This window comes from Aspergillus oryzae, chromosome 4 (assembly GCF_000184455.2).
Source record: "Aspergillus oryzae RIB40 DNA, chromosome 4".
Classification (NCBI taxonomy): domain Eukaryota; kingdom Fungi; phylum Ascomycota; class Eurotiomycetes; order Eurotiales; family Aspergillaceae; genus Aspergillus; species Aspergillus oryzae.
In genome coordinates, this window is record NC_036438.1 from 1,228,541 (window position 1) to 1,255,829 (window position 27,289).

The window sequence follows — 27,289 nt, forward strand, 5'->3', positions numbered from 1 at the left end:
CCAATGCCCTAAAACCATACAAAAACCAGATCTAAAATAATCAAACAGCCAGCGAAGACGATCTTCTCCTTCTTCGCTTTGCAAAGGCCAATTCGCGCTCTTGACGCCAAGAACACTCGTCGCGAAACTCACAGATCCGGCACTTCCACGCATCCATGACTTCGACACCCCGCGGGTTACGCTCGCCACGCCACCATTCCATCTGGTCAGATAGATAGGCTGTCAGAGCCGTGGGGTCAAAGAGGAAAGAGCGGCTGCCTAGCAATCGGGACTCCGTGTCGGTTGTTGGAGCTGATGACAGGTATCGGGCGGTCAGAAGAGGCGATAGCACAGTCGGATAAGGCTCGAGTAAGCCCGGTTGGAACTCAGAAGGGATTGAGGGTGCCACTGATACTGGTGTCGAATGTGCCGGTGGGAGGAAGGTGAGCCGGAGTTGGTCTTTCATCAGCTTCCAGAGGCTGGTCAGGTTGTTGTGCGCGAGAAGAATACTGGTCGAGTCCTGGCTGCCAGGGGGTGCAGAATCCGCGCCGTACGATGTACGTCGTCCAGCCGCATCTTCCGGAGTAAAGTCGCGGTCAAATTCTTGCGATGATAATGTATCGAAGAATTGGTCGTTGAGACCGCCTACTTCAGCTATGAAGGCGTCGGTGAATGTGCGTGTGGGATCCAGGCCATAGCGCGAGGCAAGTAGTTCGATGGATACATCCTCACTGGTAGCAAGCCGATTGAGCATATGATAGTACATCTGGAGTTGGAGCAGTGTCGGCCGGAACGATGAACTCTTCACAGTGGGGACAGAGGCACTAGCTCGGGTCTTGACGTCTGTCATGTATATACGAGGCAGACTGAAAGCCTCTGAGGAAGATTGACTGCCGATTCCGGAGTCATCTAAGCTGTCTTCTTGCTCACCATTCCAGGAGAGGTCAGTGAGCCGTTTGCCACCCTGCGACGGCGACAACAGGTAATCTGAAAGCGACATTTGGTACTCGGGCAGCACAGCCCTCGACGCCTCCACGTCGGCATAATACGACGCAGCCGTCGCTTCAAGCTCTGAGTCCGGACACTCGTAGGAGAGCTGGTCAATGACCCCGTTCACCAGCTCGCCATCCACCAGCCCCCATACCTCCAACTCTCGAGTGATACCATACTCCCTCAACGTCCGCAGCCCTTGTATGATATTCCATATCCTCAGCGCCAGCGCATCTTCTTTAGTCGTAATCTCCACCGGAACCGTCGTATAGAGCTCATCCTCTAACGTCTTATGTATCGTGCTCCCCTGCTTCATCGCCGGAGTCCTCCTCTTCCTCCCAAACTTCGTCAACGTATACCAATACTGCAACTCGCACCACGCCGGCGAAATCAAATCCGTGACCGAAAAAGCCTTATTAGGCGGTTTCCGAAACCTCTCAATCGGCGCCCGGTTATCCGCAACAGCATCCGTAGCACCGGTAGCCCATTCTTTCTCGCGAGCTACATGCCTCTCGCGCTCCTTCGTCCGGCCCTCAGTAGAATTCGGATGCTCAACTAAACGCTTCGTCAGACCGTCAGCGCCCCACAACAAACACAAACCACCAAAACCAGGCGGAAAGAAAACGGGATAATACCAAACGCGGCGCCACCATTGCTTGCCATCTGACCTGCTCTCCCCGCAACGGGACTGCCCCAAGTCCTCGAAACTTGCCATACGGGCTTTTGCCTCCCCAGTACCTTGGGCGTCCGAGGACTCGATGGAGCAACATGGCAATCTTCGATGTCGCCTATGGGGTGGTTTGTCCTCTTCGCGGCTGGAGAGGTCGTCGATGGTTGCGGCGGCGGCGGCGGTGGTGTCGCGTGGAGAGCCGCGTGTTCCGTGACGGCTTGGGCGAGTAGTTCGTTCAAGATATCCTCTTCATCCGGTGTGAAGTCGGATCCGTAGTTGCTGCTACAGTCGGAGATTGTATCTTTCATTAAAACTTGGGAGGACTGTGGGCAGGACATGCCTGCAATCCTGTCGGGGAGTTCATGTCATTGTGATGTGGAAAGTGGCGAGTGCCGCCGTTGATAAGTTATCGGGTATGATATCCCGTCATCAACTGCTCTAAATATTGCAAATGCGATATTCCAGAAATACGATGTCTGAGTACGCATGAGTAGAATAAAAGTATGAGGAATCGCAGTGTCTATAAATCACTATATTGCATAGTCTATCAAGGGCGCTGTAAACACACGCTATCTATAATCCAACCAAACCCACCCAATGCCGCCACATCTAAATCTATGTACAACAAGGGAACAAAAACCAAAGGGGTATAAGAAAGAAGACATCCGAACTATGCCTTCAGCGTCGCTGAGGCGCCAATACCGATCTGCGAAGCCGCTGCCTCAGCCAACTCATTGGCCTCGACTTCTCGCGCCGCCTTCTGGTTCAACCAGCTGAGATACGTCTGCCATCCGACCGCAATAACTCCAGAAAATATATTCCGAAACTGAGCCGGCACGTACATGAAGCTGAACGCGGTGACTGCAGGCCACAACTTCGCGCTGTTGGTGATACTCACCGGAAGCGCTTTCTTCAGACGCTCCCAGGTCTCCTCGAGAGTTGCGCCGGAAAGCAGCGAGTGGACACTGAAGAAGTAGGTGTTGAAGACGGGTGTGAACACGGCCTGTTGCACGCAGACCTTAGTGAGGATCGAGAGGAATTTGGATGCGAAATTGAAGTGGTGGTGAAGGAACATGAACCTATTGTTGATCTATTAGTATATTGTCCCATTATGGCAAAGCTAAAAGACCGGGGACAGCATACCAGTTATACGACGGAATGCTTGATCCTGCGCCCACGGTCAAATGCCGCAATGTCCTCCACGGGGCATATCCCCCTCCGGATGTCGCGGCGTCATTGTCTTCACTCTCTGAATTTTCTCGGGCTGTATCCTTGACCGACTTGTTATCTGACGGAAACAATAACTGTGCGCTCAAGTCACCGCACAGGTACACGACGATCGAGCTCCAAAATTGTGTCGCATAAGGCCTTCTTTCCTGAATCCGCGAATATGACCGTCCGAGCTTGCCAAGGGGTCCCTCCACGATAACGTCACGCAGCGATCGTGATCGGGCACTGGCGGGGACTGTACGCGGGGTGGCGGAGGAACAGGAGGATTGCGTCGATGAAGGGGGTGCGGCTTTAGACTGAGCGTTCTGGGAGGGTACGTTTTTCTCAGGACTCTTCGGCGATGAGCTGGTAGATCGGTTTCCTTGAGGCCGTATGCGAGATGATAGATGGGACCGCGAAAATAGCGTTGGCCGTTTGCCAAGCTGGGTGACAAGTGTATGTCTCATGTTTTTAGTTGTGCTGGAGTATAGAAATCTCGCATATGGAAGGGCGATCAACCGAATGATAACCGTAACGAGCCTATTGAGAATAACCCCCTTGAGTGACCTGTCGAAGCTCAGGATCCGCACAAGAACAGCAGCACAGTCAGCAGAAAATAAGGCACATCATGTTGAGTCAAAATTGAATCAGCGCAGGAGATTTATTCCGCAATCAGCGCGGTCGGCACTGCTTCTCTGCCGAGGGTCGGGTCCAGCGAAGGCGGCAAGCCTTTCCGATCGGAGTCAAAAATCTATTGGTTCTTAAGTCCGAGATACAAAGGCCGAATCATTCACGATAAAGCAAATTATTCTTCTTTCTAGCACATTACATACATCCACCAGATCAGATCCCAACTCCACGGTCTATAATGCAAGCAACCAGGAAAATATGCAATGACACGCCGGGTATATCAACATGAAACAGTCGTCTAAATAATAAGAGTAGAGCCCTGGAAAAAGGGCTCAATACATGGACACAAAACTTTTTTTCTCTTCCATCACGCACATCTCACATCAACACGTCGAGTGTTATCAACAAAAGGGTATAAGGATAAATAGGGTAATAGATACTAAAAATTATCGACATAGTCGGTATCGGTATGTTTAAAATGCCGGGAAAGTGAAGAACTTGAAGGGTGGCTGCGCAATAATTCTTCGATCATTTGAAGGACTCGCGAGTATGAACGCGGTCAATATCGTACGGGTTCCCGTCATAGATCGACTGACGTGCAGAACCGGCGGTTCGAACCGATGATTTAGTGCGAACTTGTTGCACCGGCGGCAGCTCGCCAACATGCGAGCCGCTTTCATCGTCACTACTATCGGAAACCTCAACACCAGGCGCTTCCGTGCGGTCATAGGCCGGCTCAAGTTCCTTGTCTTCAGGCTCACCCTGCTGTTGTTTAATTTGCTGCGCCATCTTGCGCATAAAGGCATCGGATTCGGCTGCGTACTTGCAGCGCAAGCGGATCTTAGGTCCGTAAATATAGAATAGGAACGGGAACGGTACACATGCAAGAGCCAGGAAGGCAGGAATGGTGGAAGCCCAGTGAATGCCAAGGTCACTGTACATATAGGTCGTGAAAAGCGGGAAGACGGCACCAAAAATCGATCGCAGAACCGAGTTTGCTGCCAAGACAGACGCAGCAAAGATGGTATATGTGTCAATGAGGTAGGTCAGGATACTCAGGAACACCAGGACCATTCCAAAACCGAAGGGGGCTCCTGCCGCGACGCAGGCCATCCAGTGGATAGATGGGTAGTTCGTCCATGCAAACCAGAACAGACCGATGGGAATAGCGAGAGAGGCGACCATGCATGGTGGGAGACGTGCTTCGGGAGGAGCAAATCCTCCGTGTTTTTCGTCGGTCTTGACGTATCGCTTGTTGTCGATAATGCTGTAGGCCACAGCAGCCAGCATTCCGATCATAATACCAAGGAATGGAAGACTGCCAACACCCTGGTTCCAACCACGGACCCCTTGAAACACAATTGGGTAGGCAGCGAAGAGCATATACAAGGTGCCATACACGATAGCCATGTACAGAGACAGCAAGAACACAATAGGCTCCCGGAAGAGTAGAATCCAGGGACGCGACAATGCGGTGCCGAACGCTTGCTTGAGGCTGACCTTGCCCTGGTCGATGTCCAATTTGCTGCGATAAACCTTGCCGGTAATCTTAGACAGTCTCTCGGCGCGGCGACGAAGAAGAACCGGTGCATATGTTTCGGGTGTGAGCAGGGAGGCCACGATCCAAACAAAGCCAGAAAAGGCTCCCAAGAAACCCATCACCCATCTCCATCCGGCGTTCATTCCAAGGAAACCTCCGATGATAGGGCCGAGGACGGGGCCTGTGTGAAAGTCAGTCAGTCCAATGATGTTCCAGAATACGAAGCAGCAAAACAAAGAGGAACCTACCCAGAAATGGAGCAGCCGCAAAAAGACTCGTCGCAACACCTCTCTCTTTAGCAGAGAACATGTCGGCAATGACACCTCCCGCATTGGTAAGGGGGGAGGAGCCAAACGATCCGGCGAAAAATCGAAGAATGATCAGAGTCTGGATGTTCTGGGCGCCAGCACTTCCACAGTTGAAGGCAGTCAAAGCGAGATAAGTGACAAAGAAAATGATCTGACGGCCGAACATTTCACTCAGAGGAGCCCAGAGCAGAGGTCCTGTTCCTGTCAGCTAAAGAAGTGATTCACGAAAGAGCAAGAGCATACCGATGGCGAAACCAAGGACGAAAAGCGAAACACCCAGAGTAGAAACTTCGGTGCCGACGTGGAATTGTTGTCTGATCTGAGCCACACCACCGGTATAGGCTGATGAAACTAGCGCAACGGCCAGGGTCGAAATAGCAGCAAGCATAGTAATGAACCATTTGGTGCTATTGGCGAACTGCATAGGATTCCTTGGATCATTAGGGAGCCAGGTGACAGCATATGGATCCTCTTCAGTTCCTGAACCGGGATACGGATGATCGATGACTTCCTGGGTCACGGCCCCCTGATCTATAACCATGCGCCAATATGGGATCTTTCGGCTCATGGGCGACTCGCCAGGAGCCCCCTTCTCGTTAGACATGATGGCAGAGACTGTGTTTCGTATCACAAAGGGGACGGTGACACGATGGCGTTTAAGGATAGGAGACGGTGTCGTGCAGAAAGACGGACAAAGGGCGGCTGCGGCTAAAGTGTCTGGCGTATTAATAGAGCAAACAAGCGCTGTTTTTATCAGATATGATCCCTGTCAAGAATATTGACTGCAATGGCCGAATGCGGCAAGTGTATAGACGGTATTGAAATTCAAGGTGTGGGCAACCAAGAATGTCGACCAGGAAAATTAGAATAAAATCAAGATTAAATAAATCTATTAAAATGTTAAGGAATGGTATCACACAAATCTAGGGCCGGAAAAAGTAGGACTCAAAGGGATGTTACAGATCTATATATACATCTGGGCCCAACGAAATTTTTTTTTCTTTGATTTAGTGACAGCGTCACCTTGTAGTAATTTACCTCGGATCTAAGCCGGTCTCAGGTCCTCAGGTACGAAACGACGCTGGAATTAAAGGGAATGGGGCAAATGCACCCGAGATCTGGGCATTATTCGTCGTTATGCACCGCATAGACTGGTCGGCCTTGAGCGGAGTGGATCCCAGGACCCATTTGTTAAAGCTCTGGATCCATGGGCTAACCGTGTGCCTCGTGGCTTAGGGAAATTGTCCTGGAAAGTTTTTTGATTAGTCGAGTTTATGCTTCGGGTGTATGACTCTTTGAGAGACTGCCTCCGTAGGGCAATTTTTTGATTACAGATCCAGGTAAGAGTTGTGAATGATCATAAAATTGTTCATAGGACATCGTGAGTGACGTCTTATCTATCCAATCTGCTCCAAATGTTTGCTATCATATCAGGATATTTCAAAATTGAGGGGAAATTGCATCACGGTGTCGAAATAGCTTGATAAGAGCAGGTGACCGAATGACTCGTAGAAATTTCGGCCCGATTATTTCATCAGCCGCATCCAGGACGTCAACCCCGTCAAGGTCACCAACAAATTGCCCGCTTCGGGTTAGACATCGTTCGTATCCGATTTCAGCCACAGCTCATGGACTGACCTTTGTTGTTAATAAGGCCACAATCATATAGCATGATTCCCTCGTATTCACAACATAAAGGGGCTCATTATATCCTAATAATATTCCATGGACATCCTCCACCCGAGTTCCTGAAGCTCCTCCAAGTTTCTACGTTCCCGATATCACAACCCGTGAGGCTAAGCATCGGCTAGTACTGTTCACGCCATAGCCCCTTGGCGAGTCGACGGATCTTTGATATCCGGCTAAGGACGATCATCTACATCTTACCACTTCGGATCTATGTATTCCTTATCCATGAGAAAGGTTTAAATCGACAAGTCCTACGAAGAATAGTGCCAACGACCAAGTTTAATTTTACAAAGAGACCATCATCAGGGCACATTAGCCTTATGAAATCAAAGTCTGTTGGGGACTCGGCGTGTCCGTCTTGGACCCACTAGCGTTAGTCCACAACCCCCTTAAAGCGGTTTAGCTACGGTGCCACTTAATCATTCTGGGCCTTTCGAGCCACACTAGAATCCGACGGTAATTACACTAGAGTCCGCGTATGCTGCATTTCTGCATAAATCCCTGATGGAGAACGATGGGTCGTTACTTATACTTTATGCTGACCCAAGAACAACCTATAGCAAAGTCTTGGATGGGGATCGTCTATCTGTCCCTATCATGGCATGACAGGTCGATCGGCGCGACAAGCGGTGTCAATCTCAGTCTGTATTCGCCGATATCTGCCTTTCGAACTGCAACGGTGTACGTGTATTCGTGCTCCCACTTCTTGCCGCCTTGCCTCTAAGGCAACAATCTATAACCCAACTTAGTAGCGGCGGCGCTACAGGGGTGCAATACTAGCTACTCTGTAGCATCGTTGACATTTAATCCTGGTGCTTTCGGTTTCGTTGTGGAGTCCAGTTGCATAATTACTTAGTGGTTCCCTGCCATCCGGTCAAAGGAAGGAAGTGCATGACTTGCATTTATGTACATGTCCAGTCGCGGGTTATATATCTACAAAGTACTCTTCGTCAAGTTCTTATACTCAACCTGTCATACAGTTTTAGCGATATATAACACATTCATATCATGTATCATATTTTAATACTCATTTATACCCTATTTCCTTCCCCACCATGCCCATAAATCACACAATCCTGGTGAAGCTAAGCCCTACAGCATCGCTAACCACCAAACCCTCAAGACCACATCTACATGCGAGTTACAACACCCACTCAATATACACTCTAACAAGCCCCTAGAACCAAAAATGCAGATGATGAAAGGAGCAGTTAATCCAGCAGCAACCCAATCAACAAAACACCAGCCAATCAATCCCCTTCAACAGATATCCAACAAGCAAGATAAGAAACCAGAAAACAACCTCGGCAAATTCCCAACTCACGACAAAAAGCCCCTCCTCTAATCAAAGAAATCCACGCCATCTTACAAATCCATATCCTAATTTCATACTAACCAATCCCACTAGTTACCCCTCCGCCGATAGATTGTTTCATAACTCGTTTCGTTGTCCGACCGAGGCACGGGACTTGGCCGTGAGGCCACCACTTAGGAGGGGTGTCGGGTTCGGAATACCGGTCGCTGTGTAGGATGCCGACAAGATAGTTAATATAGGAATAACCATTAGTCTTGTAAATGCTAGATATATTGGAAAATGGTGTCATGTCACTATAGAACGGGTCCTTGTTCTTTTGTTATTTATAGGTTGTCTGGTTTCGAGGGGCTGGTTACGCAAGTGTGTTGCGATCGGGCTGTCGCTTGTACCCCTCCATATCTGAGGATAGGGGGGTTGAGAAGGTGGATACGCAAGGTGTAGTTCGTTGCATTCTGTGTGTGTTTCTGGGGAGTTGCTAGAAATTTAACAGCGATCTATGAGCCTTCCTTGCTCTATTTTACGATTGGGGAGTTATGGAAAATCCATGTCAAAAATGCCGTATCCAGTCACTACTTCAGTCTTCAACGTACGTCCTCTGTACGATCGCAAACAGTTCTGTTAAGGCAAGGGCCAGTCGGAGGTTGAGTAAATGAAACGCGAATATATTTCAAATATTCTATAGACTTGGTAGAAGTAGAACCTTCCCTGGTCGTATATGGAGTACCGAACGCGGTGGGCAGTACACCAGCAACACCACCAGCGTACACACGCTCAACAGTTCGCGTCGCTAAAGGCGCGCGACCGCGATAGTGGCATACTTCTTACAAGAGAAAACAGCGCGAGATTAAGTCACGACAGTAATGAATTGGATTATTCGTCATAGAATCTGCATTTCGAATCTATGCCATCCGGTGGCAATTCATAGAGAATACCACTTGGTCAAGTAAAATTTCTTAATGTACATGCTCGGATGCATCCCATGAGATCCAATCCACTCAGCCGCGTCGTCGGCAGCCTACTATTTATTGCGCAGCAAAACGAAAACTAATCCCAGTGCCGAAACCCATTGATATTCGCAAATGAAAAAAAAGAACCCATCATGTATCGCCAGTCGTGAAAAAGAAATAAAACCCCTAATCGCCTACCCAGAGACAACCAGAAAAACCGGACTCATTAGAGAATAATCTAAGAGCGCTCACCACGGAGACGGCGGGCGAGCTGGATGTCCTTGGACTGGATGGTAACACGCTTGGCGTGGATGGCGCAGAGGTTGGTGTCCTCGAAAAGAGAGACGAGGTAGGCCTCAACGGACTCCTGGAGAGCACCGATGGCGGAGGACTGGAAACGGAGGTCGGACTTGAAATCCTGGGCGATTTCACGGACCAGACGCTGGAAGGGGAGCTTGCGGATCAGAAGCTCGGTGGACTTCTGGTAGCGACGGATCTCACGGAGAGCGACGGTACCTTTTCATGACTGTTAGTGATGACGCGATGATGGTTTGCCACATCATAAGATAACTTACCAGGCTTGTAACGGTGAGGCTTCTTGACACCTCCGGTAGAGGGAGCAGCCTTACGGGCGGCCTTGGAGGCGAGCTGCTTACGAGGGGCCTTGCCACCAGTGGACTTACCTGGATGGATGTTAGTGATGATGATTCAAGACGCGATGTATCACTCATGGGGACGCGACCCTGACGCGGGGCGACGACACCACAAGAGAAAGGATAGTAAGGTTAAGACTTACGGGCAGTCTGCTTAGTTCTGGCCATCTTTAGAGATAAGGTTTGATGGATTTAGTCGACTTTGAGATGAAAATAGATAAAAGTCGATGGTTGTCGATGATAATGTGTTGGCGGATGAGGAGATGAAAGAAGGATGGAGGAGGCGGGTGGGGGAAGGTATTTGTAGTAAGCGAAGGGTGGGTGGTGATCTGATGGCGTTGCCAGCAATTTGGGTGGCCTTAGCGTCGTTTCCCTTTGATCAAAAAAGCGCTCGGAAAGCAGCACACCATAAGCCGTGATTTCGGGGGTCACTTTTGGCTGCAGAATCAAAGGGTTACCTTGCGGGCGGTCAAGGAATCCGCGCCCAAGGCAGGAATGAAGTGTGGTCTGTGCGTTAAGCGAGTGACGGACCAATAGAATCGTAGGATCACTGATCTAGCCTGTCTCCCTACCACGTCTTGATCCCAACCACCGGTAAGGTATGTGAAGTAATTCAGTAGATCAAAATGAAAGTTGGTATGCTCAGGAATATCTCTGGTCAATTTTGATCCCTGATCTCGGTGGTTCAGAGGCATTCCGTGAGGATCAAAGTTGATCGTAGCGGAATCATCACTTCTCGGTCACGTTGCCGACAGATCAAACCCGCCGGGAGGATCCTCGTCTCTCATTGGTCGATCCTCTTGCTAGCGCGTGATTCCAACGCCCTCCCCGCGCTCTTCCTTTTCCTATACAAATATCACCCGTCCCATGGCAGCTGTCCCAATCTTTCCCTTCCCATCTCTCTCACATCTGTCATCCAATTAACCACCTATCTCTCCACATTTTCCCACTCAACCTTAAACAAGTTAACTCTTTAATCAACCATCAATATGTCTGGCCGTAAGTCTTTCCCCTCCAGTGAGCATCCAAGACGCGATCAGGATCGATGATTAACGCGTTTCTCTACAATAGGTGGAAAGGGTGGAAAGGGTCTCGGAAAGGGTGGCGCCAAGCGTCACCGCAAGATCTTGCGTGACAACATCCAGGGTATCACTAAGCCCGCTATCCGTCGTCTTGCTCGTCGTGGTGGTGTCAAGCGTATCTCTGCCATGATCTACGAGGAGACCCGTGGTGTCCTCAAGACCTTCCTTGAGGGTGTCATCCGTGACGCTGTCACCTACACTGAGCACGCCAAGCGCAAGACCGTCACTTCTCTTGACGTCGTCTATGCCCTCAAGCGTCAAGGACGTGAGTTGCCTCTGCTGTTCATCCTCTTCTATCAACTCTTGTCTAACATATCAAATCAGGTACCCTCTACGGTTTCGGTGGTTAAATGCTTTCTTTTCTCGCCTTTTGTTTTCAGCCATCCTGCGCGGTCGACGCGTCGGTTGTCCTTCCGCAGCAGTGACGCGACGGGTTGCTTTTTCGGGTTGGTTTACGGTATGACTGGGACGTTGGGGTGTTATTGATCTTTTACCATGGGTCTCTGGGTTTGCTTTTAACGTATTTTACTTTACTATTACGCGTCCACTACTGGGTCTGCTAGTGTTCGTGATTGAAATTTCTGTATCATAGCGGCCTTCATGCTATCGGCTGGTACCTCTAGAACCATCGCGTCATGGAAATGCGCGGTCTGGTATGAATACGAACGCTTGAAAAAAAGATGAAATATTTTTGTGCTTGTTTCCGTGTCTGCGTAGCTGCCTTGTAATTCTTTGTTTTTGTTGTGCGTCGTCGGTTGTCGCGTGTCTTGCGTACGCGTCGATGGTACTAGTAGTGTGGGCGGAATTGGGCCTATGGGAGTAGTATCTGTGTCTCCATGCTTCCTGTACCTACGGATTTGTATAGTAGCTAATCCATGATTACATTCGCTGCTGCTTTAGTATCCAATACCGTTGTATATACGTGTAGCATACTCTGTAGCTTATAATTGAGTCCTTTCCACGTTCTGGAAGATAATGGGGCTTATACGGTTGTACTTGAGTCTTTCTCCATCACTCCCGATGCTACTTGGATACGGCTTCCCCAGTACATACAATACAAAAGTAATTTCGTGTTCGTCAGTTCTACTCTAGTATGCTGTTCGATACGAGTTAGCTGTGCGAGTAGATGAATTTCAGTTGGGTGTGTATATGTTGATGATGTATGGTATGATGGTACATACAAGTAGGAATATATATCTTCATGCATAGCACTCGATACACTTACTACCAACTTATCACCAATGAAGAAACACACAGGATTATTAGGCCAAAAAAGCACATAGAAAATTATTAGCGGTAGTAAGTTATTACATAAAGTCTCAAAATTACCCCAAATCCATGCCATACAGCTAAGATCAGTGAAGTTCTGCATCGAAGCTGACGTTCGTCAAGAGCTCGACATAGCTCGGGTCGAGTTGAACCCCCGGGTAGGGTTGAACCCCTGCCAGGTAGCTGAGGTAAGGTAACCTATGGAAGCTAAACCATCTTGGGTATAATGGATCGCGCGGTCCGCGGTGCATCATTACAGCACACCACCTCCAAGTCACATCCCAATCTAACTATCATGTTGAATACAAAAACACAGCCCAGTTGACCAAGAAACTCGGTCCTGGATGACATGTGGAGTATCAAGGTTAATTGACTGGCAGTTTTCCTACGCCCGATTTGCGCCAAGAGTACGGAGTACATACGGCCAGCTTCGACTCGACCGATGCATATAGAACGAGCAGTGGTACCAAAACCCAAGAGAGATTCCACGACATAGATGTCCAGATGAGAATGCGTGTATTACCCTGAAGCCAACCCCGACCCTCGTCGTTGAGCCCATCATCGTACCGCGATCACCCACGAACATAACGCGAGAATACACGTGACGATGCAAAAGCGCGTTGGATCACCCTAATCTCTACGGTGTACTGGGATGAGAAGGTACAAATGTTCACGACACGATTTAATCATATATAAGTAAAGTAGCCGCTTCACCTGCGTCGAACCGACCACTAGCCAGATCGAGCGAACCTATCGCCTATATGCCTGTCAGTCAGTGGCTCCTCAAGCCCATGCACACCGAAGCGAGAGCATTTTGGTGCTACACTGGCTATGGATCCCATCACAAGCATCGCGTCCCGCAATACTATAACTGCCAGATTGACATGTTGCCGTTTGGCGGGCGTGCCCAGCTTCTTCCGACCGAGTATAATGCTGTCGAGCTAAAAGTCCTGATAATGCCGTTTTAAAACGGCGGGCTGGAGTCATATGCCATGGGAAATGCGGTATAAATAGCCAATGGCAACCTGGATAATTGTTATGGCTCGATATGTGACTGGCTAGCTATCCCTGTTGGCGACCCATAACGCATATATGGTATTTGCAAAACCCGATCATGGCGAACAACCCCCATCGCTCCTCCACAAATGGACCGCCAGATTTCAAAAAGCCAGACCCACGGAGAATCGCCCCTTAGAACACCAGCTCTCGATGAACATATGAACACAGTCCCGCCTCGCTTGCATATCTGTCACGCATCACACCTTGAAGGCTACGCACACCCCGAGATGCTGTCGTTCTGCACTCAGTGGCATACGCGAGATCTTTACCCTTCCATAGTATCGCATCATCGTATGCACTAATATTCAAGTTGCCCCCCCCAACGTATTCATCACCTCCTACCGGAGTTCCCGATGCTCCTCCCTTACAACCGAGGACTCACTATAAGGTCTGTAGGGCACCGGTCAACTAAGTGTGAGACTAACCCCCCGGTTTTCGATGTACTGTGATAAGGTTATAAACTGTGCTTCTTCGCAATCCTCCACCATCTGTGCTATTCGGCCGGTTCCTACCCTCGTACCGTATCGTGCCCATGTGCAGTTCTCCAATGGCGCCGAGGCGCCTGCAAATAGCTGAACCTAGCCAAAACATCACATTCATGGAATGCACAAGACTATCGGAGACGCTCCTATGGATAGAGCGCCGAGGCAATTGTGTGAACTCCCTTGCTGAGTTCGCGTGGTGACGTAGACAGTTATAAGTGGGCTTGACAAAAGGGCTGTCACTAATCACAACGATGCATTCAATATGCTATGCCTGGGATTTACTGTATTTGATATTTGCTAATGACAATATACCGTCGAATGGCATATCAGATGCTTCACACAGAATAGGAAACAAGCGGCACTTGAAGATGTAAACCACCTATGGACACCACGTCCGGACATTTCATTCAAGCTAGGCACTGGCAACCTTCTGTTGTTCATTTACTTTGCTAAAGCGGCAAGCGCTGTAGCGCCAACTGGGTTGCTATCGCGGGGCTCATTCAGCTATCTCGAGGTATCATGCTCAAACAAATAAGGTACCTAATAAAGGTGGCTTGGAGGGTGAGCAAATGACGCAGCACATGAAGAAAAACACACACATACTGAAATGGAAGTAACGGAAAAGAGAACCAACAATGTAACGTCTGATTGCTGAGCAGCCCAATCTGCGCAAATGGGTCTGGATATCTTGAATGCCGCCGCAGTGCTACACTTTTGACTCTCAGCGGCGAGCAACTTGGGTAGTTCTGCTCCTCAAACTTACAAACGACGACCCTCTCAAGATTGACATGTGTAATGCACAGATCCATACGTAGTGGGTCTAGCAGATAGACGTCTCTGAAAGATGGAGGTGTAGTCATTGATCATTTTGAAGTTGACAGGATCCGGAGTCACTAGGTCCGTGTGGAAGGTTGCTAATATTTCCATAGCATACCCAGGCCAGCCTGACCATAATCGACAAGGAGACATAGGAGAAAAGATGTGTTGTTGGTTTGATAGGCTCGCCGAGGGGTGGCCTTGGGCAGGCCACAGAGGTCTCATTCAGTTTCCCAGGGAAGGGGAGGGAGATATCCAGCTTGTCTTCTTCTAGGGTGTAGCGCGACCGATGCGGACACTGCTATAACCCTCCAAGATATACAGAGGCCAGAAGGAGCGGCACAGCGCTTTCAGAGTGGCCAGGACAAGCTTAGTCCCGCTCTGGAGGAAGTGAGTCGCTTTCGATATGATGTTTGTCGAGGATCTGCGCAAACGTGACAGCGTGCCCAAGGCCCATCAGGCACAGACAAAGTTTCAATTCATAGTTGATAGCGGGCACCAACGCCTCGAACGAGTCCATACCTGACAAGTATGTCCTGTTATCCGCTCGCAGAAGTCGACACAATTTCGGACATTGCTACAACATACCATCTTAAAATGGGTGTACTTTGGACGTTGTATATTGTCTTCGTCCGTGGAGAAACCGTGACTCACCCAGGACTGACAGCGTCGGATAGAAAACCTCGAAGAAGTTACGCTACTTGGGTAGATGAGCCAGCTGGATTGCTTGAGGGAACAGAAGAGTGGACGTTCCACAATGTCGCGAGATCTTATGTTGATATCGCTTCATCTGGACCCCGAGTCATTGTGTGAAGTAGACCCGCCAAGCCAGAGCCAATGACAGAGGAAGCTATTCTCTAGTGGACCTGGTAGTAAAACGTTAAAGAGGGCTGGGAGGACATCAGGAGCGAGAGTGGGATCTATATGAGCCTCTCAGGATGGTGGCATTTCCTCTGACTGACGTGTTCAATGCTTCAAGACCCCGACTCACGGAAGAACTAGCATAGCTGTTGAGTTATTGCATGAGCTACTCGTGATCTATGACGTCTATTGGTCACGGTGATTTAACACACCTGTCACGGAAGACGTTGAGAGGATTGCCTATGCTTGCGCTGTGGTGAAGCAGTCTTAGCGGGGCTTAAGTCCCTATTCAATGATGAAAGGACCATATGCCCAATCGGCTCTGTGCTAGGGGAACTTGATGCAGTAGGCCCGCGTCGGATAAGATTATTGAAGGTAACATGATTTTGAGTAAGATAGAAATGTAATGGACGTCCCTCGATCATCTCAAAGTATCCCGGCTGTCAGCTGACAGGAAAGAGATGTGCAGATGCCACAGCTTCGAATAGCTCATCGACAATCTTACTGTAGATCTCTCATAATGCCCATGGATAGAAAGACTACCGCGTAGCATAACGGATGATTCTATATAGAAAAACGACAAGAGGTGTGTGCCACAACAGAAGTGCTAGCATATGCAATGTCATTAGAGTGATAGATAAAGCAATTCTTCTCGTTCGACCTGACGGACGAAAGCGACTACATCGGAATCTGTTGTCGGGGCATATGCTCGCCCACGTAAAAATTATCCGCTCGTACCTGCAACCACACATGGCGCTATCGAGGCATCACTGTGCTATTAGACACAGATATCCTCCAGTATCAGATCCGGGAAGAAGCAACACACTCCCCGTCTATTTGTCGTTTCTTCGCTCAGGCTAATCTGCACTGCCTGGTAGTTACACCCACAGTATAAATCTCTAATTGTACCAAAATTACTACCTTCTATCATAAATGATTGCGTTCCACAGAGCTGGAATAGGGGTTGACCTGCTATTCAAGAAGGCCTAGTAAACGGACAGGGAACCTTGAAGTTCATCATACATTCCAACTCCAACCATCGGCCAACCCAATTATGTGGATCCGACTTCAGCACTCAATCCATGAGAATCGACGGCGAAGAGTGTCGGACAGCTAGTTCCCTTTCTGCCATAATGAAAGAACGTTTCTCGCGGAGTCACTTCTTCGAGTGACTAGCCTGCGATGTCTGTAAAGCGCCTAAGAACATGCCAGGCAAGAAATAGGCTAATGCGCTAAGTTGACCAAAGGCCTGGGAAGATTCACCGTGTACCGGAGAGATCCTACATGCGGCCGTTGCGCACGACTCGGCCATGGCTGTGTTACAAATGTCATGAACAACATCGTGCAGCCCACTTGAGTCTTGAGAACGATATCCCACGTTTCTCGGGTTCACTAAGTGGGAGCCCCGCTGTATCTGATGCGGATGCGTGTTCGTCTGGTATAGGTAGCACCTCTATTTTGACGCTGACGTTAAAGGCGACTTTTCCTTCTAGTGGCTATACCGGCAAGGCCTCCACCCCGTAAGGCGTCAGCCTGAATATCGGTATCCAAGCCCGCGTGAGTGCGGGTGCCTACTCAGCTGAAGGTAGCGAAGATAGCTCTGAATGCGCATTATTCTCTAGACCGTGGTTTAACCATATGCTCCGTATTCTTCATCTCAAAGCCGGGATTGGTTGACAAAAGCAGGTAGGTCACGCGACACATGTATCTACCCACAAGCCATGGTTCTTCTCATGAGTCAGTAATCTCTAGTAGCTTCCGAGGGCCAGTTGAGCCGCGGAGGTGCATTGCTGATAGGCTCGTCTGTGTGGAAATAAGTCGCCACGCTTAGGCTTCTCTCGACGAGTCATAACATCTTACAGGTTAGGTCTTCTATCGAGCTAGCATGACCCTATAGCTGTTCAAATTAGCAGAGCTGTATGTATGGGTACAACGCCACCTCGGATGAATGGGATTCTCTTTCTCAGCTTCTCCCGTTTTGCTTCTCTTGCTGCCTATATCTCTCTTTCTTCCCGCCTTTCTACATCCGTCCTTCCGTGTCTTGTTCAGCCCTCGTGACAAAAGAGACTCGCGTCTGGCATTTAGGCAGCCGCACCGACTCGGATAGTTCGATGAACAGAGCAAAGGCTGGTTCATACTCGAACTACCAGAGATAAGCCGAGGTTCAGTGCGCCGGTGACTCAAAGCGTACTGTAATACCAAGATGGAGTCTGAATCAGATCATCTAGTCCATACAGTAATTACCCGGCCGTACTAGTATAGCCATGGAAGTCGGAACCGAACAATCCAAGGACGATGTCGATAACAACCATCGTGGTGGTTGTGCTCAAGACTCTATGAAATGCTTCTAATAATAGAAGCGGACGGAAAAACCATGTTTCACATGACACGAGTGCGTGATCAAGTTTAAGAGCACATCAACAAAAAAATCAAGGATAATGGAGACTGTCTAGAACATCGAGATCGCTTAGTTTCTCTAACGATCCGAAATCAGAAAAAATCATTCGATGGACTGAGTCGTTAGCGGATTAGTGTTGATGGGATGATAAGAGGGTTGTGTGTTGTGTGTGTTGTGGTTGAGGTTCGGTCGCAGTCCAGACCGGGGAGGGGCTGTGTTAGCTGCTGGTCCAGAACGTCCATGCTTCAACTTCTCGTCCGGGAAGGTGGAATGGAATACTCGTAATCTGCAAGGCATGCATGATGGGAAAGAATGTTCTATTCTGCAAGGGATGAAAAATATTTGATAATAGGAAATGTTCTGGAAGTGTCGATCTTGAGGCATGCATGTGACCTGTTGGGGTGATAAATCACAGCGAGAGATTGAGAGACATTGACTTACGTTGACTCTCATGGTGTCTGTCTAGGTATCTACTAGGTACTGCTTTGGAATAATTTTTTTTCTGCGATGTTGTTGGCGCATAGACTACAGTTGTATGGTGGAAGAATTACTTCAATGCAAGATGAAAATTTTTTCATAGTGTTAAGTGTTGAAGAATGTTTAGCCGGATGCTACTCTGACACCACATTCTTTGGACATACACAATCTAAGACACAAATGCATATAAAATCCTCCATACACACGAATCAGCCAAAAAGTATATTCAGCTTCACCCACATGGTTGACAGAGTCGTGTTCGCCGGAAATGTTTTTCCTTGGGCAGAGTTTTTCGGACATACCCCGTAACGAAGGGACGCTAATCAATCTGTCAATGTAACCGTGCCAAAATTTCGCCAACTAGGCTCGAATCGGGCATACTAGAACTCGGCATGACTAGAGAGTCCAGTATAAAGTAGGGCACTCGGCTGTGCAGCCCCGTGGTGCCGCGTTACCGAGAGAGATCTGATCGACCGGGCCGAATGGAGTGACCCAGTGACTTCTCTCCCTACCGTTTCCATAGTCTTTTTCTAAGCAGACGGTGCCCTAGAAAATGCTGAATAATTGATTTCTCACGTCGGAAAAATTTCGGTTTGTAATATGCCGTATATTAATCTGCAGAAATATATTGACCAGCAGGCGTTAGCTCCGACCGGTGAGTCGGTTAGGAGATAGTAGATAAAATTTCCTAGGTTACACTACGCAAGTCAACCGTTGCACCGACAGAATTTTCACAGCTGAGATAGCGTTTCAGCTGTCGTAAACGTGGCCGATCTAACGGCTGATAGGCTGTCTTGGTCTGTTCGTAGCTACGACCAAAGTAGAAGACTCAACGAGGCACGCGGCAGCCAGCGACCAACTTGCGTGTCAACCACACCCGCCGCCCATCCATCATAATGATCTAAGTGGGCATATGCACTGAGCGCAAATTGGTATGGAAGCCGATGAGGGTGAAAAATTTTTTCATTAAGTTCCACACGAATTCCCAAAGAGGATAGAGTCAAGATAGTCTGGAATCTGGATAATTGATAGGTAGGGGATCAGACATATCTCGGACTCTCAACGAGCGATTTTTGCGCACAGACAGCAACTTGACAATCTATGCCCAAATTTAGAAGGCTTCCAGAAATCCCATGGAAAACTCTAATCGCGCTTGTGCCGCCGATTGCCAAGCCCCTTTTCCGGGTACATGGGATTCTGAATCTGCAGCCACGTATCAACTGCATGTGGCTTGCAGTTTAGTATGACATCCCTGTGTATTGGTTATTCCGCTCGGTTCCATACACCCATTACGACGTAAGTTTACGCATGCCGACCCACTTGGTGCACACCAGGGAAGCCCCTGATTTGTGCTTTCGCTTCCAACCTCGGAATTACCACCCCCATACACCAAACCATTTCGTTCACCCTTGCTGATATCCCAACGGACGCCCCACTTGTAGGGTGAGTTCGCTTCAACGGGAAGTGGCTGTGCTTAGCGTACCTACAGCGATTTGGAAAACAGGCGACCAATCCCCCTGCCGGATATCTGCCACATGAGACGCTAGAAGAAAAAATTTTCTTCCATGCATGTTCCACGCAGTCGATCTGGGTTCTGGCACGTAGGACAGGGCTGCCCCCCCGTGAGGCTAGTAGCCCCCATGAGGGTGGTTAAGGTGCTGACTAGTTTGGCCAATACCCCTGCTAGATTATTGCTTTCCGCAGGATCAACACCAATAGGATATCTCCCCTTCAGTTTTAATTTACTTTTCTTTTCATTTTTTCCCTACTCACGGCAATGGATATTCTCAATATACCGTGTTTTGGACTTCGCTTAGCCGGCCTCTTCTTCGTTTTTCCATTTTCCATTTAGATTTATTTAGATTGCATAGATCGAAGTCATGATGTGATAGATATCCAAGTATGAGGAAAGGCCCCATTTGACATCCCCCATACCGAGAACCCAAACAGTAGTGGGGCCGTCCGTGATGCTATCATCGTATATGCCGCATAGGACAACCGTAGCATGTCATGTCATTTGCACGGGGAAACGTCAATTGATTGGAAAATTGGTCTGAACACCATGGGGCTATCAAGACAGACCCGCCGGTTGGTACCCATAATTTGACTACCTCCGAACCCCAGACCTACCAATGCCAGGCGAGATCCAACCTCACCATGTATGCTCCTAGGAGATATCAAAAGTCCCAAGTCCCCTTCCCCCGAATGATAGCGACATCGGTCTTCAGCTCCGGTAGGCAGCAACCACGGCCAAACCCGAGATAACCTTCCGGCAAATATAAGTCAATTACGTTGAGATAAAGACTTTGTGTGCTTGTAGATCTTTTGCCACACGTTTCAGCTGTCGTCCTGCGATGGGTATTTTGTGGGCCTTGTCAACGGATCCGGGGATTGGGTCGCTGGGTAGGAGATTTTGGCTTCTTTGAGTATGGCGTGCAGCTCTTGTTTCAACTTCAACTGCGAGATATACGAATCATCTATTTGAATCGATTACGTCTCTGGCGATTTGGTACGTTTTTCTGTTCCCCGGCTACCTTTGCGGCTGTTCAGCACCGTCTAAATGCCGGTAGCCCGAGTCCATCCTTGGTTATGTCGACGGGAGCTTATTCCCAACCGAGTCTAGTTACCTTTATCGTGATTCATGACTTCTGTGCGCTCGGGCATGGTCCGTAGGAATCGGCGATCTCTTGCTCCCCGATGATCGATACCTGGGGAATGCATGCTGGAGTTGATGTATCAACTTTTCCCACGTGAAATTGTCTTCTACTTGCACTTAAAAGGATTTTTAATCTTATTTTCCAATAAAGTCAAATTTCTTTTATTTTCTTTTATTTATTTTTTTTATTTATTTTCTTTTGATAAACTCGGTTTTCCTTTCCCGAACTAGCGTCACCAGCCTTTGATAGCCTACAATAGCCGTGACTCAAATCAGGTAACCCTTCAACCATGTGCCATGGGCTTGACCTGTCATGCCATGAAGATGCGTCAGCTGACCAGTTAAAGGAAAGCATGCAGTCAACGTTGCATGCCCAAGTTGTTGGTTGTGGTCTAACCTTTTCTTTTTTCGTTCTCTCCGGCCGAGAGAGTCGAGACTGGCTGTCGGAACAGTGAGTGCCGACAAATCACGCTACTGGGTTTTGATCTGACATGAACCCGGGAACCGGGGTCCTAGCAAAGCTCCGAAGCATCCCCGACATGAACATGATTTATGCAGGACCCCGGGGAAGATTTGTCAAAACTTATCTGACAATGTTGGCAGAAAGCGATAGTACATGCCAGAAGCGCCGACTCGGGAGGTAACGTAAGGGCTACGCCGGACAACTCCGATACTTTGACCATAGCCCAGAGCAAGTCACTAAACCCAAACCGGTAACTTCCACTTAATCAGACATGACAAATGGACAGAGTTGGTTAGCGGATATGCACTAGCCACATCAAAAGTGGCAGTGCATGTGGCTGGTGGAGTACTCCGTTCAGGGAAAACAAAGAAGAGAGCTGCAAAGGGAGATCTTCAAAGGGGGGGTTGGTGGAGTTAATCCACTGGGGAAAAGCCGCGACATCACCCAATACTATTACATGATTCCTATCGCTGTATGCAGGCGGTTGAACATGTCACCTGTAAGGGACCCTGGTTATGTCGTGGCCCCATCAGCACCTTGAGACACGAGATCTATCTCCCCATGGCAGTGGCTCAGCTCCCCGCGTAATCGGCCCGATGATTGGCTGCCCTAAGCCCCTAGTGTGAACGAAGAAAATTCATTTTGGCGCGGGTTGGGTAGGTATCGCTGTACTATATCGGGATCAGCCATACCCTCTCTTGCTGAAGACCGTGTGGATGGGGACCCGCCAATCATTGGAGCTATTATTGAATATTCTTGATGCTGGGTAATCGTGAGTGATTCATCGTGACATACGGAGTTAAGCAACGGTCTATACTATTATTTTAGTATTTGTAATAATTATAGAATCTACTGGAGATGAGTAATTTCTTTTTTGATTTTAAATCGAGAATGAATCAATCGGCAGTTTCTGGCCGAAACGGATTTAATTGCATATACTCCGTGGTCGGAGGTAAAGTGAGTTGTGGCTGATGTCGACGAAAGGAATGATGCATAAAAACTACTATGTAAGGGAGGGAAAAATAGAAAAATAAAAACAGAAGGAGAAAAAAAGGAAAAAAAGCCATGCTGCATTGTTGAGACAGGGATTGTGGCTTGTACCCTGAACAATGGATCTCGTAGACAGATTTCCCGTTTCGTAGGGTTGATTGACAGTCAGTTGGTCGGGGGGGGGGGGGGGGGTGGACGACCGAATAAGCGAGCGACATTTGCTTTAGTTTTTTTCTTTATTTTTTTTTTTATTTTTTATTTTTTTTTATTTTTTTTTTGAGCCAGTGAACTATTTTCACAGCCGAGGGAACTTCTCGACCCCAGATGGATAATGCAGATCTAAGGCTCTAAGGCCCTTTTTCTGAATTTTTTTTTGGCACTAAAATAAAATAGGTGGGTAAATATTACTGGATCGCGGAAAGTCCGGTGTAAGTACGGAGTACGGAAAAGAGTTCTAAAAATCGAGGCGGTAATCTTACGATACTAGTTCATTGACCGGTTGAGTCATGATCGCCCGGGGGGATGCAGTGTGGGTGGGTAAGTTTTGTGTAATACTCGTTCGGTCATAGCCGGTACTACTAATGGGTCATGACTTAGCGTCAGTTTCCTTCCCTTTGGGACTGCAGGTCGCATCGTCAAACGTCATTGTCATCATAAAAGAGGCGCATTCCCCCAAACCGATTGACTTCTTTCCCTTCTACTCAATACCAACAAATCCACTTATTATTCTCCCTGAAACTTGTCATAGTTTATTGATCGATTGATCTTATCAAGCTCTAATCTTTTATATTCCTCAATTGTATTTCCTCTTACCTCCACACACCCACTTCGACATCCGTGATTGTTCCTCATAGTAGGTTGACCCGTACCAAAATACCGTGACGTCCTTTCTCCATCTTTGACTTTTCCCAACTTACGACAACTTTTCCACTCAACCTTGGGTCCACTCAAAACCTTCGTCATCTGGTAACAGATTTAACTAACCAGCTATCTCTAAAGTTTACCGCTTCTTCCCAAGGATTCCTAAGCGACTTGAGTCTACTACCGACTTGTCCCACCTCATTGGACTACGACCTGCCGGACGCTTCCAGACCCTTCGACCCACTCATTATCGCAGTTGTTCGGGGATAAAGATAATCGGATCTTGGGCCGTTGGAACTTTTATTTGGGAGGCTTGGTGCCATACCTAGTACTTAAACTCTGGAACCTCCCCCAGTGGCGAATCCTCTGAACTTCCCCATCCACTCCGGCGTCATACCCTTGACGTCCATTTGTTGAAAGAGAACATGTCCATGTACCCTTCGATACGCAATAAGGGTTTTATCAGTGAACCAACATCTACCCCCTTCATCAATTTCCAAGACCCCGTTTTCATCCAGGACGAGTTCCTTCCCGACTTGTCGCAGGAGGCCGCATTACAGTTCTACAACCAGCAACTACCCAGGCTCCAATCACCTTTCCAGTACCACTCGGGTCTTGAATTTTACTCTCCGCCATCTTCCGCGCCGTCGTCACCGACTTCCTCTCCAGCCTCTTCCACCACCCACCTGCCAGCGACCACAGCGGTGGCTGCGGAATACCCCAACTCCTTTGAGGCTCCTTCGATGACACCCGTGTCCTCCTATAACTCTGCATTCAACATTCAGCATACCGCGACACCACCGTCCTCACAGCCATACTTGTCACAATACCCCCAATACCTTTTTGAAAACTCCCCAATGTTGGCGCAACAGCCTGTCGCAAACACCCACGGCTGGGAAAACAACCTGCAGCTGCTGAGCTCGGCTCGCATGCAGCACAAGGCATCACCGAGTACCTCGTCGACTCGATCTGCACCTGCAGGGAGCTCGTACCAAAGATCTAACGCTTCTACGCTGTCGAAGCCTCTACCCACTCCCGTCCAGACACCTATCCAGAACTCGTTTCTCGCCGCGCCCTATCAGCAGAACTATGACACTTCGGTGCATGATGGTAGCCAAGCTGAAGCGGAGATGGTGAGACGGGCTGTGATGGAACAGCAGCAGAAGCAGCAACAGCAACAAAGTCACCATCAGCATCAGCCAAGTGATTACTCACTGGCACCTTCGGTATCATCAGTGAGCCACAACTCACCTGTTACTCCTCAGATAAAACCGGAGGAACTTGACGAGGCCTCGAAGGCGATGGTCAATGGTGAGAAACGATATCCTGATATAGACCGATGGATGGATGATTACTTACATCTCGATGCCTTTGCAGACTACAATAACCACAACGGAAACAACCTTCCGATCGGCATTCCCAAAATCAACCGAACTATGTCGGACATCTACCAAGATGAGCTCTATAACCCAGCTCTCATGCCGACTCCTCAAGTCTCCAAACAGACTACGAACCAGCAGAATCTTCTGAACCCGTTCAGAAACGTCTTTGCTGATCGACTGCAAGCCGCCAATCAGGGCCACATGACTGCACGGTCTCATTCTCCTGTTGTTAACATGCACCGGGATCGGTCTCCTTTCCGACAGAACTCGCCCCTGGCTGCTGAGTACAACAATGGGTTCCAGCAGCCCCAGATGGCGACCAGTGTGCCTATGACTCAAAATGTAGGCCAAAGTCAAGGAGAAGGAGAACCGAAGACTATGTCTCCTAAGGATGCCCTGTTGGACTTCAACGAGGGAGATGACGCCGGGATTCCTTTGTTCCCAACAAGTCAACCTGACTTCAACCTTGGTGAAGCACTCGGCCTCCGACGTGAAAGCTCATCATCCTTCCCGCAGTCGCAGAACTTTACTTCCATGGAGTCATTCCCCACGCAATACACTACACCGAATGGACTTCCCCAGCAGTATCCCTTCGCGCAGCAGCAACAAGACCATCAGCAGCAACAACAGAACAACCTCCTGCACCAGACCCCCGAATTCCCTGCATCCCTTCCTCACTTTGAGTCTACGAACAGTGATGCCGGGGTCAACAACGGTGTGGCTTCTCCACCGGCACAGCCCACAATGGCGATGCGCCCAGTGAAGGAAGAGATCACCCGCCCTGAGCGCACTTCTGCGGACAGTGGCACTTACACTTGCACTTACCACGGCTGCACGCTTCGGTTTGAAACGCCTACGAAGCTGCAGAAGCACAAGCGCGAGGCCCACCGTCAGACTACGCCTGGCGGCCACTTGGTTGGGCGCGATACTTCCGCACGCAACTCTCAGGCCGGTCCCCACAAATGTGAGCGGATCAATCCGTCTACGGGAAAGCCATGCAATTCTGTTTTCTCCCGGCCTTACGATCTTACCCGGCACGAGGACACGATCCACAACGCACGCAAGCAGAAGGTCCGGTGTCATCTGTGCACGGAAGAAAAGACCTTTTCGCGTAATGATGCGCTGACCCGGCACATGCGAGTGGTGCACCCTGAGGTCGATTGGCCCGGCAAGCAAAGAAGGAGAGGCAGGGAGTAAGCCTGAATGGGGTTGTGGTGTCAGGCGGGCATACCTCCCATTCGACTTCTACATCCAACATGGCTACGAATACGCAATTGGAACACGACAAATGGGAAGATCCATTTTGGGGAGGTCCCTTTCGGAGCTCCCTCTGGGTTCCACCGTTTCCATGCCCCCATTGAGTCAAGATGACGCCGGAAAGCCTCTGACGTCATTATTATACCTGAAAGGGAAAGGACTCGCTACCGGGGCCGGATCGTCGGTCTGACTTCCGTTTCGGGAGTATTGGCCTTGTGGCCTTGCAGCCTGGTGCAGCACTCATGACATCATCTTCGATGTCCATTCCTCAATGACGTCACTGTTCAACAGATCGGATTCTGTTGATGTTATCGGTCACTTTCTTTTTCTTTTTCTTTTCTTTCGCGATTAGATGGCCTCTTGTGATGACGCATGTGAATTCTTTTTCTTTTCGTTTCTCTTTCCTACGGTACCATACAGGTGTGGTGTTTCGAATTCAGACAGCCGGCTCAGTATTTATCCTTTTTTAATTGCGGTTTTTTTGCGATTTGAGCAAATGTGGGTCTTAGATCTTTTTCTATTGTTTTGAATCGGTTTTACCACTGGGTGGTTAAAATGGTCGCATCCAAAAAGAAGCAACGGGTTCATTGGGGGTTTGTTTCACACTGATATTACACTTATCATATTCATTCTGCGGTTGGTTCTACAACGTTCTCGAGCAAGCCTTGTTACGAATTCTTTTTTTTTTTTGTTACGATGTACAATATTCATTTTCATCCTGTACGATCACTATGATATGACGTCTGCATGTTTCTTTGATTTGCATTGGGCTGGCATGGGTGTGTTAGGACGGTGTACAGATTGTGCATTGGATTGGTGTGTACAGTATGACCAACATGTATAAATAGTCACTTGAATGAACCGCGAGGTCACAAAAATTCCTGATCCACCAGAGCCCTCCTTATTAGTAAAAAGTCCACATAGGTTGCCTAGTATTAAGCAATCAGAAGCTTTGAGACTTTGACAGCTCCGCCCTGTCAAAGCTCAAGCTTAGCTTCCCCTCACTTCGCTTAGCAAGTCAAGCCATCATCACCATCACCGCCCGCCATAGGCATCAAGCCTTCCCAACAACTAGTCTTCAGAATACGAGCACGACTACGTATCCTTCGCCCGCAAGAATCAAATGACAATCCAGAAGATAAGACGGTGGAAATGAAGACCAGCCGCGTGCTTCCCACTGGACATCTCGTCTCATCAGTCGGATCCCAGCAATGGAAATCGTCAACATCATCACCCTGTCCAACCCGTCGATCTTCCCCGCCCAAGTCCCCACTGCAATTTCCACTGCGATCAGCCGTTATCT

The 27,289-nt window shown here is 48.7% G+C and overlaps 6 protein-coding genes across 6 annotated transcripts; 2 read left to right on the plus strand and 4 right to left on the minus strand.

The window, feature by feature from the left end:
- Positions 1–40: 40 nt before the first annotated feature.
- AO090012000492 (exonuclease V) lies at positions 41–1,684 on the minus strand (the record flags this gene model as incomplete). The annotated part of the gene is made up of 1 exon (XM_023236508.1): positions 41–1,684. The coding sequence occupies one exon, from the start codon at positions 1,682–1,684 to the stop codon at positions 41–43; it is 1,644 nt and encodes a 547-aa protein (XP_023091427.1).
- A 625-nt stretch (positions 1,685–2,309) lies between these two features.
- Positions 2,310–3,315, minus strand: AO090012000493 (Mpv17/PMP22 family protein; the record flags this gene model as incomplete). Its single annotated transcript, XM_001727450.1, has 2 exons — positions 2,310–2,718; positions 2,783–3,315. 2 exons carry the CDS (start codon positions 3,313–3,315, stop codon positions 2,310–2,312), a joined length of 942 nt encoding a protein of 313 aa, XP_001727502.1.
- A 691-nt stretch (positions 3,316–4,006) lies between these two features.
- Positions 4,007–5,930, minus strand: AO090012000494 (MFS transporter; the record flags this gene model as incomplete). The annotated part of the gene is made up of 3 exons (XM_001727451.3): positions 4,007–5,199; positions 5,267–5,521; positions 5,570–5,930. 3 exons carry the CDS (start codon positions 5,928–5,930, stop codon positions 4,007–4,009), a joined length of 1,809 nt encoding a protein of 602 aa, XP_001727503.1.
- Positions 5,931–9,515: 3,585 nt separating this feature from the next.
- Positions 9,516–10,098, minus strand: hhtA (histone H3; the record flags this gene model as incomplete). Its single annotated transcript, XM_001727452.3, has 3 exons — positions 9,516–9,793; positions 9,853–9,960; positions 10,074–10,098. 3 exons carry the CDS (start codon positions 10,096–10,098, stop codon positions 9,516–9,518), a joined length of 411 nt encoding a protein of 136 aa, XP_001727504.3.
- An 821-nt stretch (positions 10,099–10,919) lies between these two features.
- AO090012000496 (histone H4) lies at positions 10,920–11,362 on the plus strand (the record flags this gene model as incomplete). Its single annotated transcript, XM_001727453.3, has 3 exons — positions 10,920–10,929; positions 11,002–11,277; positions 11,337–11,362. The coding sequence occupies 3 exons, from the start codon at positions 10,920–10,922 to the stop codon at positions 11,360–11,362; spliced, it is 312 nt and encodes a 103-aa protein (XP_001727505.1).
- Positions 11,363–23,772: 12,410 nt separating this feature from the next.
- Positions 23,773–25,926, plus strand: AO090012000498 (stress-regulated transcription factor RPN4; the record flags this gene model as incomplete). The annotated part of the gene is made up of 1 exon (XM_023236509.1): positions 23,773–25,926. One exon carries the CDS (start codon positions 23,773–23,775, stop codon positions 25,924–25,926), a length of 2,154 nt encoding a protein of 717 aa, XP_023091428.1.
- Positions 25,927–27,289: the final 1,363 nt, after the last annotated feature.